Source organism: Loxodonta africana, chromosome 4, assembly GCF_030014295.1.
Source record: "Loxodonta africana isolate mLoxAfr1 chromosome 4, mLoxAfr1.hap2, whole genome shotgun sequence".
NCBI lineage: Eukaryota > Metazoa > Chordata > Mammalia > Proboscidea > Elephantidae > Loxodonta > Loxodonta africana.
In genome coordinates, this window is record NC_087345.1 from 153565011 (window position 1) to 153579674 (window position 14664).

The 14664-nt window shown below is 36.6% G+C and overlaps 1 protein-coding gene across 2 annotated transcripts in view; it reads right to left on the reverse strand.

The window, feature by feature from the left end:
• Positions 1-14664, reverse strand: part of BEND7 (BEN domain containing 7) — a 126140-nt gene that overhangs the window by 71871 nt on the left and 39605 nt on the right. For both annotated transcript variants that reach the window (XM_064284869.1, XM_064284870.1), the window contains one exon: positions 9973-10198. In XM_064284869.1, the coding sequence (XP_064140939.1) occupies positions 9973-10198 (226 nt within the window). The remainder of the gene's footprint in view (positions 1-9972; positions 10199-14664) is intronic.

A 14664-nucleotide genomic window follows, 5' to 3' on the forward strand; every position in this document is an offset into this window, starting at 1 on the left:
GGATCAAAGACCAAAAATCTAAAACGATAAAGATCATGGAAGAAAAAATAGGGACAACACTAGGAGCCCTAATACATGGCGTAAACAGATACAAAACATTACTAACAATGTACAAACACCATAAGAGAAACTAGATAACTGGAAGCTCCTAAAAATCAAACACCTATGCTCATCCAAAGATTTCACCAAAAAAGTAAAAAGATTACCTACAAACTGGGAAAAAGTTTTTAGCTATGACATTTCCGATCGGTGGCTGATCTTTAAAATTTACATGATACTGTAAAAACTCAACTACAAACAGACAAATAACCCAATTAAAAAATAGGCAAAAGATATGAACAAGCATTTCACTAAAGAAGACATTCAGGTGGTTAACAGATACATGCGGAAATATTCACAATCATTAGCCATTACAGAAATGCAAATCAAAACTACAGTGAGATTCCATCTCACTCCAACAAAGCTGGCATTAATCCAAAAAATACAAATAAATGCTGGAGAGGCTGTGGAAAGACTGGAACACTTATACACTGCTGGTGGGAATGTAAAATGGTATAACCACTTTGAAAATCGATTTGGCACTTCCTTAAAAAGCTAGAAATAGAACTACCATATGATCCAGCAATCCCACTCCTTGGAATATATCACAGAGAAATAAGAGCCTTTACACAAACAGGTACATGTACACCCATGTTTGCTGCAGCACTGTATATACAGGCAAAAAGATGGAAGCAACCAAGGTGCCCACCGATGGACGAGTGGATAAATAAATCATGGTATATTCATACAATGGAATACTACGCAATGATCAAGAACAATGAGAAATCTGTGAAACATCTCATAACACGGAGGAACCTGGAAGGCATTATGCTGAGTGAAATCTGACAGTTGAAAAAGGACTAATACTGTACGAGACCACTATTTTAAGAAGTTAAGAAACAGTTTAAACTCAGAAGAAAATATTCTTTGATGGTTACGAGGGTGGGGAGGGAGGGTGGGGGTATTCACCAACTAGATAGTAAAAAAAAGCAAGAATTATTTTAGGTGAAGGGAAGGGCAACATACAACAGAGAGGAAGTCAGCACAACTGGACTAAACCAAAAGCAAAGACGTTTCCTGAATACAACCAAATGCTTCAAAGGCCAGAGTAGCAGGGACATGGGTCTGGGGACCATGGTTTCAGGGGACATCTAGGTCAACTGGCCTAAGAAAATGTATTAAGAACCCGTACTGCGTTCTACTTTGCTGAGCGGCGTCTAGGGTCTTAAATGCTAGCAAGCGGCCATCTAAGATGTATCAATTAGTCTCAACCTACTTAGAGCAAAGAAGAATGAAGAACACCAAAGACATGTGGTAAAGTTGAGCCCAAGAGACAAAAAAGGCCACATAAACCAGAGACTCCATCAGTCTGAGGCCGGAAGAACTAGATGGTGCCTGGCTACCACTTATCACTGCTGTGACAGGGAACACAACAGAGAATCCCTGATGGAGCGGGAAAACAGTGGGATGCAGATCTCAAATTCCCGTAAAAAGACCAGGCTTAATGGTCTGAGGCTTGAGGGACCCTGATGGTCACAGTCCCCGCGCCCTTTGTTAGCCCAAGATTGGAACCATTCCCGAAGCCAACAGACCATTAAGTTTGGTCTTTGTACAAGAATTTGAGGTCTGTATCCCGCTGTTCTCCTGCTCCTTCAGGGATTCTCCATTGTGTTCCCTGTCTGGGTAATCATCAGTTGTAGCCGGGCACTGTCTAGTTCTTCTGGTCTCAGGCTGATGTAGTCTCAATTCTGTTCCGTTGGTCTATGTATCTGTTGTTGTACCAGTACCAGGTTGTTCTGACTACTACGGTAGTATAAAAGGTTCTAAAATCACGTAGTGTGAGGCCTCCCACTTTGTTCTTCTTTTTCAGTAATGCTTTACTTATCCGGTGCCGCTTTCCCTTCTATATGAAGAAGTGTCTTTTTTCACAGATGGTATGATCTTATACACATAAAAACCTAAAGAACCCTCAAGAAAATTACTGAAACTAATAAAAGCGTTTTGCAGAGTACTAGGATATAAAATAAACATATAAAAATCAGTTGGATTCCTCTACACCAACAAAAAGAACTTTGAAGAGGAAATCACCAAATCAATACCATTACACTGGTATTTGGATCAGGATTGCATTGTATTTATAGATCACTTTGGGTAGAATAGGCATTTTTACAATATTGAGTCTTCCCATCCATGAGCAACGTATCTTTTTCCACTGATGTAGTTCACTTTTGGTTTCTTACAGTAGTGTCTTATAGTTTTCTTTATATAGGTCTTTTACGTCTCTGGTTAGATTTAGTTCTAAGTATTTTATCTTTTGAGGGGCTGTTTACAGAATTAAACGGAAACATTTGTCTCATTCCTGGCACTAACTGAAGGTCCATGAGAAAGCTACAAAGAATGTAATTTGTTCAATTCTAGACTTATGCAATTCTGCTTTCCCTACAAGGGGAAGGAAAACAGATGAGATGCAGCATTACCTATGATGCTGGTAGGTATCTTAGATCAGCCCCAAAATTCAGGAAGTTAAATAAAAAGGAGGTGAAGTATGGCGAAAACATTGCCATTCTATTTTCAGGGACATGGCTAGCTAATATGGAGCCACTGTGCAAATTAGAAAGGTGCCCCTTCCTCAAGACAGTTTACTTGCATCTGCCAGAAAACTGTCATAATAAATACACAAATCTGCAATGCCAATAATAGGAATGGTGCCCCAGAATGTTGTGCAATGCACAATAATACTATATGGCCCTGTTCATGCTACAGAAACTTATCCCTTTTGACAGGAGGCTATTTTACTCAACTCTACCACTGGTGTTAAAATGCAGGTTTTGTAAGAATTCATTAACTGGGAGTTAGGGTTGAATTCTTTCAAGGTAACCCACAACTGGTTCCTGACCATTATGTGAAAGTCTTAAGAAAGATCGATAAAAGCCGCAATCTTCTTCTGAACTAACTTTTCTACATTTCCATTTGCTCCTTATATAGCAAACAAATGGATCTACAGTTTTGAGAAATATAAGACTCCTTTTTTGAGTATATGGAAGACTAGTGACTAACTGGGGATAGACAGACTCATTGTAAAAATCACACCCTTGAAAACCCTATGAAGCCATTCTACTCTGCACACTTGGGGTTGCCATGAGTCAGAATCAACTCCATGGCAACTAACAACAACAATATTCAGGAAGTTAAACACTTTAAGGTAAACAGATTCAAGGTCCATCAATTAGAATAGGCTTTAAATAGTTCTGAAAGCAAAAGGCTTTCACCCAATGTTCTATTTAATTTAAACTTCATTAAACTTATTCACTGGTTAGACTTTTCCATTCCCACTGCCTTTGAAATGCTTCTCAACCTCCAAGGTCCAGTTCAGATGTCCCGTTTCCTGAGACCTTCCCATAGTGAGACTTAGCACTACATCCTCTGTGCTTCCTCCTCCCATTTGGTAATAGGAATTTGACATGTATTTTATTCCATTCTGGAGTACGGTTCAACATTATGGTTTATTTTTTATATGTCTGTAGCCCCGGTAGTTTGCACATTCCTTAAGGTCAGGGGCCATGCCTCACTCCTCTTTACATCACCACTTCCTGGCTCACAGCAGGCGGGCAATAAATGTTTGTGTTATTACCAAAAACTTCAGGCCCACTGATGATTTATAAGTTTTAAATCTGCAAAGATTTTCATGTTCTCATGACTTTTCCAGTATCTGATACACAGTAAAGATCATATCCTCTGTGTCAGATTGTTTGGTGAAGAACTTGACTGAACGAGCGCTTCAAATAGGCACTCAAGGAGTCTCTGGCCAAGAACTTGCCAGGAATGAAGACTACATTTTCTTCAAGACTATAATGACAAGGCCATATGAAAAACTATACGGTATTTGTTTAGTGATCCATACGTAAGAGTTGTGCTTACATCTGAAAGTACCTTTCTTCCACCTTGGACTAGGCCATTATTTAATCAAGTTCTGGTAAGGCATTGCAGGTATGTCTGAAACCAAGACTCTTGTGAAACACAACACAAAAAAATAATTTTAAATCCCAAGGGTTGAAAGAATGAGGGGCATTGACACAATGCTATCTTCTCAGTTGTTCCAGGGGAGAAGTAGGGCAGCCTTCAAAAAACTAGGAGTTCATGAGGATTAACTAGAAGGAGACGAAGTATCAAGTAGGGCTGACACATGCTGCTGCTGTACATCATGCCTGGTTAGAATCAGGTGCTCCTCTAAGAATGGTCTGAAGACAACTTGCATTAGAATCACCTGTGGTTGCTGGTTCAAATTCCCAATTTCTGGGACTACCTTACACCTACTGAGTTAATCTCTTGAGCATGGGACTCAGAAATCTGAATTCTGAACTAGCACCTAGCACCCCAGGTAACTCTGATGCACACTAAAATCTGAGAACCATTATGGAAGGCGTTCTGTTGTACACAGGGTCGCTATGAGTCGGAACTGACTCGATGGCACCTAACCCCAACAACGTGGAAGGAGTTAAACATACAGGGCTACATATACAGAATAGCTGAGATTCAACATAACCTATTTGCCACTGAACCTCCATAAAAAGTGAGAAAATACAAGCAGCAACAACAAAGTAATAGTTACAAACAGAGCTAACAGACAAGCTCTGCTTCTGGTGTAATTATATAAAAAAAAATTATATAGTTATTATATATTATATCATTTAGTTACATCATTTTAAGCAGACTTGATATGAGAGCTAGTAAATATGAACACAAAATTTAACAAATTATATTTATCTTCCAATAGGATTCTTGAATTAAAGGATTCATCAATTGGTTCCAATTGCCAAATATTTAAACTAGAATTTAATTTACATACAATTTTGAAAGACTACATATACAGTGCTACTTCCAAAGTTTTTCTTTGTGGTCCTGTGCCCTGCAAGAATCTCAGAAGTCTCTTTTCCTAGAGAAGAGATCAAACTTCTGTTTTCCTCCCCAGCATGATGGGACCAATTATATCTTCAAGGAAAGACTGGCCCTTGAAATTCGTAAATCAATCAAGGTGGAGCTACACTTTAGCCAGAAATTAACTTTGAATAAAAAAAAAAAAAAAAAAAATTTTTTTTTTTTTTGGCTAAACTTTGAATACCAAACCAAAAACCAAACCCGTTGCCATCGAGTCGATTCCAACTTATAGCGACCCTACAGGACAGAGTAGAACTGCCTCACATGGTTTCGAAGGAGCACCTGGTAGATTCAAACTGCTGACCTTTTTGGTTAGCAGCCATAGCTCTTAACCACTGTTAACCAGGGTTTCCAACTTTGAATATGCTTTGCATAAACAATAATCAACGGTCATTTTAAGTAAGTTTGTAGTAGATTTTCAATTCAAAATGCTAAATTTTATGATAGCAATTTAAACATTGGACACCTTTCTCTCTTTTCAAATATTCCTTATAAAAAGAATGAAGCGTGTGGGAAATGGCTTTGTAGTCAGAAAGCCAAATCAGTGGCCATCAAGTCGACTTCAACTCATAGCAACCCCGTCTGTGTCAGAGTAGAACTGTGCTCCACAGGATTATCAATGGCTGGTTTTTCCAAAGTAAATCACATGGCCTTTCTTCCAAGGCGCCTCTGGTTGGACTCCAACGGCCAACCTTTACATTAGAAGCTGGGCTCATGTATCACGTATATCACCAAGAATCAGCGAGGCCTGGGGTTAAATCCTGGCTCCACCCTTTATTAGCTGTTGACTTTGAGTAATACAGCTTACTCACTTTCTCACAGCCTCAGTTTCCTCTCCTGTATGTGGAAATAAAAGCATCAACGTTGTACGGGTGTAAGGATTAAACGAGATAATGTATATTAAGTACCTAGTACATGAGGGCATTTAATAAATATTAGCTATTATTATTAAAAAAAATCAAATCCAAGCTGATGTTTCAGTCTTGTCCTTAGAGGGAGTTCTGGGAGCACAAAGAAGTTACTGTCAAAGAATAAATAATAAATCAGGTGTCAATTCCATCCCCAACCATATTAATTTGTCAAAAAAAATGGAAAATAAAAGTATTATAAAACAACAAATATGGACCCTACAAGTCTAGTTAATCAGAATAAATCAGGTAATCACTTTCTACTGGAATCAAATGAAAGGGCTTGCCGCTCCCTTCAGCACAGCCTGTGAAAGAGTGACGTCAAACGTAGTCAGGCCTTCTAATCTCGCAGGGACCACAGTTAATTTTTCAGTGTTTTGTCTCAGAGATGTTCTGATGCCTGTGCCTATCTAGGTGGACAGCAAACCACCCAGGAGTAACTAAGAGTGGTCAACCGTCTTTTCACTTCATTCACATGTAAGAGGATTCTACGATCTGGTACAATTTGATAGTAATATAATGTTCTCAACTAATCACTATGAAGTTGAATTAAACATCATAACCCAGGTTCCCAGAACTGCTTTATTACAACTATATATTCTGAAGAGCATTCGGAGATTCACGTAACATATCAATATTGAGATAACTCTCACCAAGTCAAGCTGTATGGCCTAATGAGTATATCATATCAAGAATGAGATGCCAGTTACAGTCTACAGCAGGTACACACGAGTACCAACCTCTGCTCCACTCTGGCTACAAAATCAATTCTGAATCAAATCCAAGATGCTAAACTTTATCCTCACCATTCAACCCTATGACTTCATTTAATAAGACCATAAGTTTAAGTTGCTTCTTCCCAGAGTTAAACTCAGGGTGCTCAGGTGATTTGTTTCTATTAAGGGTTCTTTCATCATCAATACCATGGGTCATACTTATAACTGAATTTTTAGTGAATTACCAAGTGTCAGCCACCATAAAAAAGATGAGCATATGTGAAAAATACGCTCTCTACAAAGAGACTTACATTTTATTTTCAAGATACTGTCATGGGGGAATATTAATTATCACTACAAAAATCTTTGTTAATAATTCCCACACTAAGGTCTTTTTTCATTCCATTTTTCTTCCTTTTTATAAGCATTTCATAGATATTCATATTTTTTTCCCATTGCTGTCTTAACCAATCTAATCACTTTGAAACAAAAACCGGCCCTTACCATTCTTTTTATTTTTGAGAATTTATAAAATTGACCAGTCTTCCCACATTCCTAAGTTGTAGGACTTTTCAAATTAACAGAGTACTAGCGTGCTATCCTATAAAGGATAGAGTAAGAAATGACTAAATATCTAACATTTGAGAGAAACCATTTTCATACTTTACCAGAATACTCAGATTCAAAAGATTTAAGTAAATACATTTCTCTATCTCCACCAAGAGCCAGAATAAGCAGGTGTAGTTATTCTAGAGAACCTTCAATATACAGCTACTAACAAAAATCACGTGCTATTGTATATGTGGGTTAATAAATTTTAATCAGTAAAAGTATGGTATGGTAAAGGGAAAATGGATTAGGAAGTTAAGAGAGTTGTATTGAAATTTTATTCAATTTTGGCTTCCATTTTCTGCTTTCATTGGCATTTTATTAACCAATAGAATTTTATAACAACTTTTTAATAAAGATTGTTCCAAATTAGTTATGAGAAGACATGAGAATGGATGTTTAGTACTAGAGATCCATTGTGTCAATAAATTAAGGCCAAAGCCAAAACATAAAATAAAAAACCATGTCCATTCACTCACACAACATATACTTATTGAAATCCCACTATGTACAAAGCTCTTGTTGAAGTAGAACAGGTAATAATAAAAAATATTTAGGACAAAGCTTGTCTTCAAGGAGCTTATAAGAAATTATCAGACTAAATCAGATAAACCTGTTAGTTGGCAATATGAACAGATTGCTCTCATCAGAAAAATAAACCTGATACTATATGCATACTTTGAAAAAAGATTGCAGGAATGTACACCAAATTGTTAATAGTGGTAACCTCTGAGGAATAGGACTATGGAGGCCTTTTGGCTTTCTATACATTTTTTAATGATCTGGATTTTTTTTACAAGTATATATTATTTTTGTAATCAGGAAAAAATTATCAAAATAAAAGTGTATGTCTATGAATAAACAAGGAATGTAAAATATTTGTTGACCTAGGTTGTTGGTGGCTTATGGGTGAATTTCTGTCTGTTTTAAAGTTACTTTGTTATTGTTCTAATAGAACTTTAAAGACAGGTTTAATTCAACGATGAAAGAAAGAAGAATATGGAAACTAAGTTTTTGGTTTGAATAATCTGCTTTACTATGTATGCATAGGTGCAGCAACCTCACTGCCGTGTTTACTTCTAGCTAAGGAGTAAGGCAGTGCAGAAAATTAAGGCATGTCCTCTATTTCTGCTTGTAATTATTTTTTCAAACTCTTGTATGATGTACAATCTAGATTAAAAATGGTAGCATAAACTTATATCAGTCTATGTGTAATGAAACATTTCATTACCACGTATTATTAAGGTAACTTCTATAGTCATTAAAATGGAACACGGTCATTTATGGTTCCCTGAATGCCTCTATAATGCCAATACACTGTCCTAAAAAAAAAAAAAAAAAAAAAAACTCAATTCCTGGCTGCATTTCAGTGTCTTTAAAAGCTTCAGCAATGAAAAGCATCATCAGCCTTGACCTTTATGTTTGGAGAAGGCCTCGGGCATATTAAAACAAAATGGGACCCTGCGTCACTTCTGCAAGTCCCAGTTACATCACCGACCATTCTTCAAATTCTGTAATTTTGTTTTTAGCGTCATTCCAGGCTGCACCATTCTTTTCTGAAATGACACAGACTGTGATATTTCTGTAGCTTTTCTTATTTAATACAACTCAACTGTCACTTTAAGTGAAAACATTTCTAATGGAGAATGAGAAATTTTCTGTTAACGAAGGCTTATGTCCTTCTGGCCACGAACAAACGGTGTCTGGTATTTGCTAACTCCATTTAAAAATCGTATTATTTTTAAAGTTAATTGTGGATTTCCAAGTATCCTATAAAGACGATTAAATTCATTTTCTCATTTGGCAAGATAATGGGGAGCAAGAGGGGGGTGAGAGAAAGATCTCTGCATCCAGTAGCACTCCACAAGCCAAACAATGTCAGAGCTGGGCCAGTGAAGAACATCCTTATCAGTTATTCTGGTTTTAATTAAGGCCTGATTCCAAATTCCATTTCCATGGTAGTGTTTATGTTTGAGAATTTGTTTACATTCTTTTAAAAAATAACATTTAAATACTTCTACTTCCTAAAATTACATTCATCAGAGTCCTAAATAAGGACTTTTTAAAGTTAAAAAATAGGTCTAGGATATGGAACTGGATATAAATGAAGATACACGTGCACCTGCATGGTTAGGAACGCAGTGGAATACAGCTACATAGTCAGAGGTGTTAAGGCGGAAAGATTCATGGTCTTCTTTGCATGTAACTGACATACCTCCATGTCACAAAACAAGAGGGAGCAGAAAAGGCCAGGAAAGTATGGAAATGACAGGGTTTGGCTTCACAGTGAGTTCATTCGGACTTAAAGTGTCTTTCGAAGCAGTTACCTGGTAAAGCAACTTCTGAACTTTGAAAGAACTGTTTTACTTTACTTTCAAAAAAGCATCAGACTGTAACTCTTATTTACAATTAAAAATTTAAGAAAAATCATATTCTGGTAAAGTTCTTAGTTAGAAATTACTAAGAAGATAAATACCTTCGTTTAAAAGTCAATTAAGAAAAAACTTCTTTTTAGTTCTGCAGCAGATCAAACTGGCTCCTAAATTATTATTTTCACAAATTAACATCACCTTGAAATATCAAATTCTAGTGGTACTTGGGTTGGTGAGTTACAGAGCTCACAACCAAAAGCCATGCTACTTAAGATTTGCCAATGACAATGTAAATTTGCCTCTAGTTAGCTAACTTATGATTTCAGCTGCATCTTTACGGAACGAAGGCAAAGCTTAACAAAGAACCCATAAAATGAAATGATGCAGACCAACCTTTTATTGCACCCACAATATTTTGGTCTAGTCCTTTCCGGTTGTCATTGAGTCCTCTTTTCCTCTTCCCATTGGGTAAGGAGTTAGCCAAAGTCTTGTCATCAAAAAATGCACACACCAGTTTTCTAAACAGAAGGCTTCCTGAGCGAGTGTAGTTTGACAATATAGAGTCCAGCTGAGATTTAGGCATAAACACATCAAAGCCTTCAGCAAGTTGCACTTCTGGCTACCAAAAGAACATAAATATTTCATTAAAAGCAACATTTGAAGCATTTGACTTCGGGCATATGTGCTATACAAAACATCACTAGTTATCGAAATGTCCATATCCTGCAAACGATACAGTCTCAGCTTTGTGTGCCAGTATTTGCAATTTATAAAATCAATTACTAATTATAATTCAGAAAACAAGATGCTCTAATTCCAATGTTAAGTCTTATCAAAAACAATGGAAAGGAGTACACTGAAAGAGCATTTCTGACCTTGGAAATGTTCAAGAGATAGCTGGATAATCACAGAATCATATAATTCTAGAGCTAAAGGGAACTTGAGACTTCTGGGTGAAACTCCCTTATTTTGAAAATGAAGGAACTAGGGCTCTGAGAGATTATAACAAAAGTGAATTTGAAATAATTAAAATGCGCTCAGTGCATTACAGTGTACAGGTAACTTTCTCATATGTTAAATAATTTAATTTCATTTGCCTAAGGATACAAATATGAGACTACCCCACAGGTTCCATGCTCCTTCTACTATGCCAGTGGTTTTTAGCTGTGAACTATTTTTTCCTTCAGTGAAAACATACATAAACCTAATACACAAAACAGGCAAAAATGCTGAGCAGGTTCCCTAGCTGTTTACATCCACTCTTCACCCCACTTTTCGGAGGAATATCTGAAGCTACATTCCACAGCACCATTGGAACACCAATGCGCTAATCACATTGCCTCCCTGTCAGGGATTTCCAAGAGAATTCTTACACGACTGGGATTCTGAATCAGAAGACCTGTAATGTGCCTTTCAACTTGGGCTCTATCATTCTATGATATAAGCTGAGACAGTAATAATGCATTCTCTATCAGAACACCATGGATGCTTACAACTCATCTTTCAACCCAGCTCACCTCATTTCCTTTTCAAAGCCTTTCCTCACTCCCTTCTTCCTAAGGAGGAAGCTATGCACTCTTTGTCACTACTATTTGCCTGACTTAGTTGTATGATTCTATTTATCACACTGTATTTTAGGTATTTATTAGATTGTGGCCCTTCTTGAGGCTTGGGACTGAGAGTTTCTATCTCTAAGGCCCAGCACATAGTAGGCACTGAATAAATTCCTGCTGTTCTTATGAAACTTCATTAGTCGTAATCTGAACTATTAAGTTTATTGTTGATTATAACATGATAGCTCTAAAATAACTTTAATATGAAGAAATGCATTTAATAAACTTTTTTAGAAAAAAATCAGGAGAAACCCTGACTTAAGTAAGATGTATTATGAAACGCTTATTCTTAGATCTCATACTTCTCACTTTGCAAACCTGGCACTATTTTAGATATTCTAAATCATATTATAAATGTGAGTATTCAGAATTAGTTTCTCTCCTTAAGAACAGAAATTATTTTTTTTTGTCCTATTGCTTCTCAAAATGACTAGAATACTACGGTCAAAGTAAAGAGGACTTAGAGCAGGGCTTAAATTACTCAGATGGTGGAGGAAGGAGCTTGGGCCTTGACTCTCCAAAATGGAATTTCTGACTGGATTATCCAGAAAGTCATTCCATTTCTCTGTTTCACTTTGCCATTCAACTTTTAGTCTATGAACGATTGGTAAATATCACTATAAAAGCAGTACTATCCAATTTTTTTTTTCCTTTTGACTTTTGCATCCTGCTGCTCATAAAAGCTCTGTAGAGGCTAAAGAGAGCCAAAGGCTGTATACTTAACTCCTAGAACAGAACCTGACACAAGACAGGCACTAACAGATATCTGCTGAGTCAATCAAAGTAGAAATATTAGGACTGACTTTTACCATCATAGCCCTGGTGGCACAGTGGTTAAAGCCTGGTTGTTAACCAAAAGTTTGGCAGTTTGAATCCACCAGCAGCACCTTGGAATGTATGGGGCAGTTCTACTCTGTCCTACGGGGTTGTTACGAGTCAGTATCAACTCAATGACAACAGGGTTTTTTTTTTTTTAATCCAAGATGAAGTTTTAATCCTAACCAGAATTCTATTTTGCACATCCTATGGGTTTTTAGTTTATGGGTAAATAAATTGGGAACTTTTATTCTAAATGAATCGATCACTGATTTGCTAAGTGCTCCTTTATCACTGAAGGCCATTAAAAAAAAAATTCCAGTTTATCTTACAGAAGTAGCTATTCGAGGGACCAGGGTGGTATAAAACCAAAAAACCCATTGCCATCGAGTCGATTCTGACTCATAGGGTAGTTAAGAATCAATGACTAAGAATCAAACCCTCAAACAGGTCCTTAAAACTCAGCCATCTGACCTCTGAGACTCCTAGATTTCTTGACTAGTAGTGAATGCGTGCTACAGCTGTGTCTACAAGATGCTATAAAGCAACAAACCTCAAAAGACGGGGAAAAAAAGTGGCTACCTTTACTGTCTGAGACATGAAGAAAAGATGATAGGTTAACTCAAAATTTTACTATGAAACCTTTTTATTTCCTCAATTTTACAAATACAACCACTGCGAATTACGGCAATGCAATGATCCCCACCTATGAATATATATTTAAAAACAGGTTAAAACTCTTGAAGTGTATCACTGAATCTCTTCTTTTAGTTTACTTGGTCTGGCTTAAATGACATCTCTCTACATATTAATGATGGCTATGATATGAACAGCCACTATTGCAAATGAGCACCATTTTAAAAACCGAATTCCTTTGACAGATTCACTATGTGATACTCAAGCCAAAATACAGACAGCTAATACACTAATTTAGGCAGTCTACTGATTCCTGATGTAATATGATCTTAAAATGACGATATCCAAAGTATGGGGCAGGTTTTTCATCACTTTAAGAGTCTGAATTCCCACTATAAATTTGGATTTCCATGTATGTCTCATTCATTTTAGGTACCTCAGGCACTCAGCACAACAACATATCAAATGTTTGATTTTCCTTATCCAGTGTAGTCACATCGTACACTGGTGACAGGAAGCAAAAACTGCATGTGGTCATACCGACTCTGAAAAATTTTCCTGGACCCAGGCATGTGGACATTAATTTTGTTTCTCTTTGCTGTTTGGCTGTGGCCTCCCTTTGGATAGAAGCAGTTGGGGTAAGACCTAGTTTGAGTGGGAGATCCCTCAACCAGTTAAATTAAAAGGGTTTTTCTCCCTAAATCCACATGAGCTATCATGTGACTTGCCGGTATAATCTCAAGAAAAAAAGGGCAATTTTAAAGAGATCATACAAATTAATCACAGAAGGAACATTCTGATAAGGCTATTTTATATAAAGTACTTCAATATTAAATTACAGCGTGATGTGTAAAAAGTTACATGTGGTCACAACCGAAAGAGTAAAATGGAAGGTAAAAAAAGAGTAAAAAGTACATAAATATTCACACTGGGTATTAGTCCCAGATTTTCAATTGCAAATTAAGAAATTATCCATAGATTTGTAAATTCTGTGTGTTATAAAATAATCATATTTACAGGCACTTGTACAAAGCTGTTTGCATGAGATCATGTGGTGATGGAGATCAAAGAGTTCTAGGGCGGCTGGCTAGTCAATCTTGGACTGGCTCAGACCGAAATCTGGAAGAAAATACAGATGAAGAGGCAAGATTCTGTTGAAGATGGCTAACTGATTTTGCACTGAAAAACATAAAACAGGATTGATAAGAATTTTTAAAAGGGTGTGAATTTCGTTTTTACGTTCATAATACCACATATATAATGGCTCTGTTCTTATTTAGTATTTATTTAGCAGCATATTAAATGTATTTCTAGGAAAATGAACTTTAATTTATGAAAAGGAATTAAAAAAAATACAAAACACCCTCATAACTGATTTTATTTTGCTCAGGAATGTGGTCTGCTTCTGCCTGAGAAAAACAGGAAATTAGAAAATGAGGAGAAAATAGGAAATTGTTTCCTACAACTCAAACCTCCTCCAGGTAGGTTTAGCAAGAATTACTGCTGCGAATTACTAACTGCTATGCCAAGAGCATGGCCAATGAGCTGGGTGGCCACAAAAACACATTAGATTGAAAAGCAGGCCTGCTCTAGTTGGTCCAGCTCGTACAGCTGTTACCATTAAGCAGCTCAAAATAGGTAAGATCTGGAGCTGAGGATCATGGGTGTCAATGGGCAGAGACTCCATACTGGATGTACTACATCAAGGTTCATACTGTTAGGTAGGTGCTCTCTAAAAAGTAAAACACACTGGGCCAAAAGTTTTTTTCAAAAAGTATAAGTAACCTATATACTAAAAACTAAAAAATGCTGAACAAGAGAAAAAAGTCAACATTGATGAGCTAATTCTTTATAGTTTTTTAATAGACAAAATTTTGGTTGAACTAAGAATTTAATTTTAGAAATGACAATACAAATCGGTCCCTTGAAAATTTCTTCATGTACCTGCATAATAAGGTATTACAAGCCTGTTAGCAATGTTTTTAGCTTTTTCTTTCTCAGGTAATAAATTAATAATCCT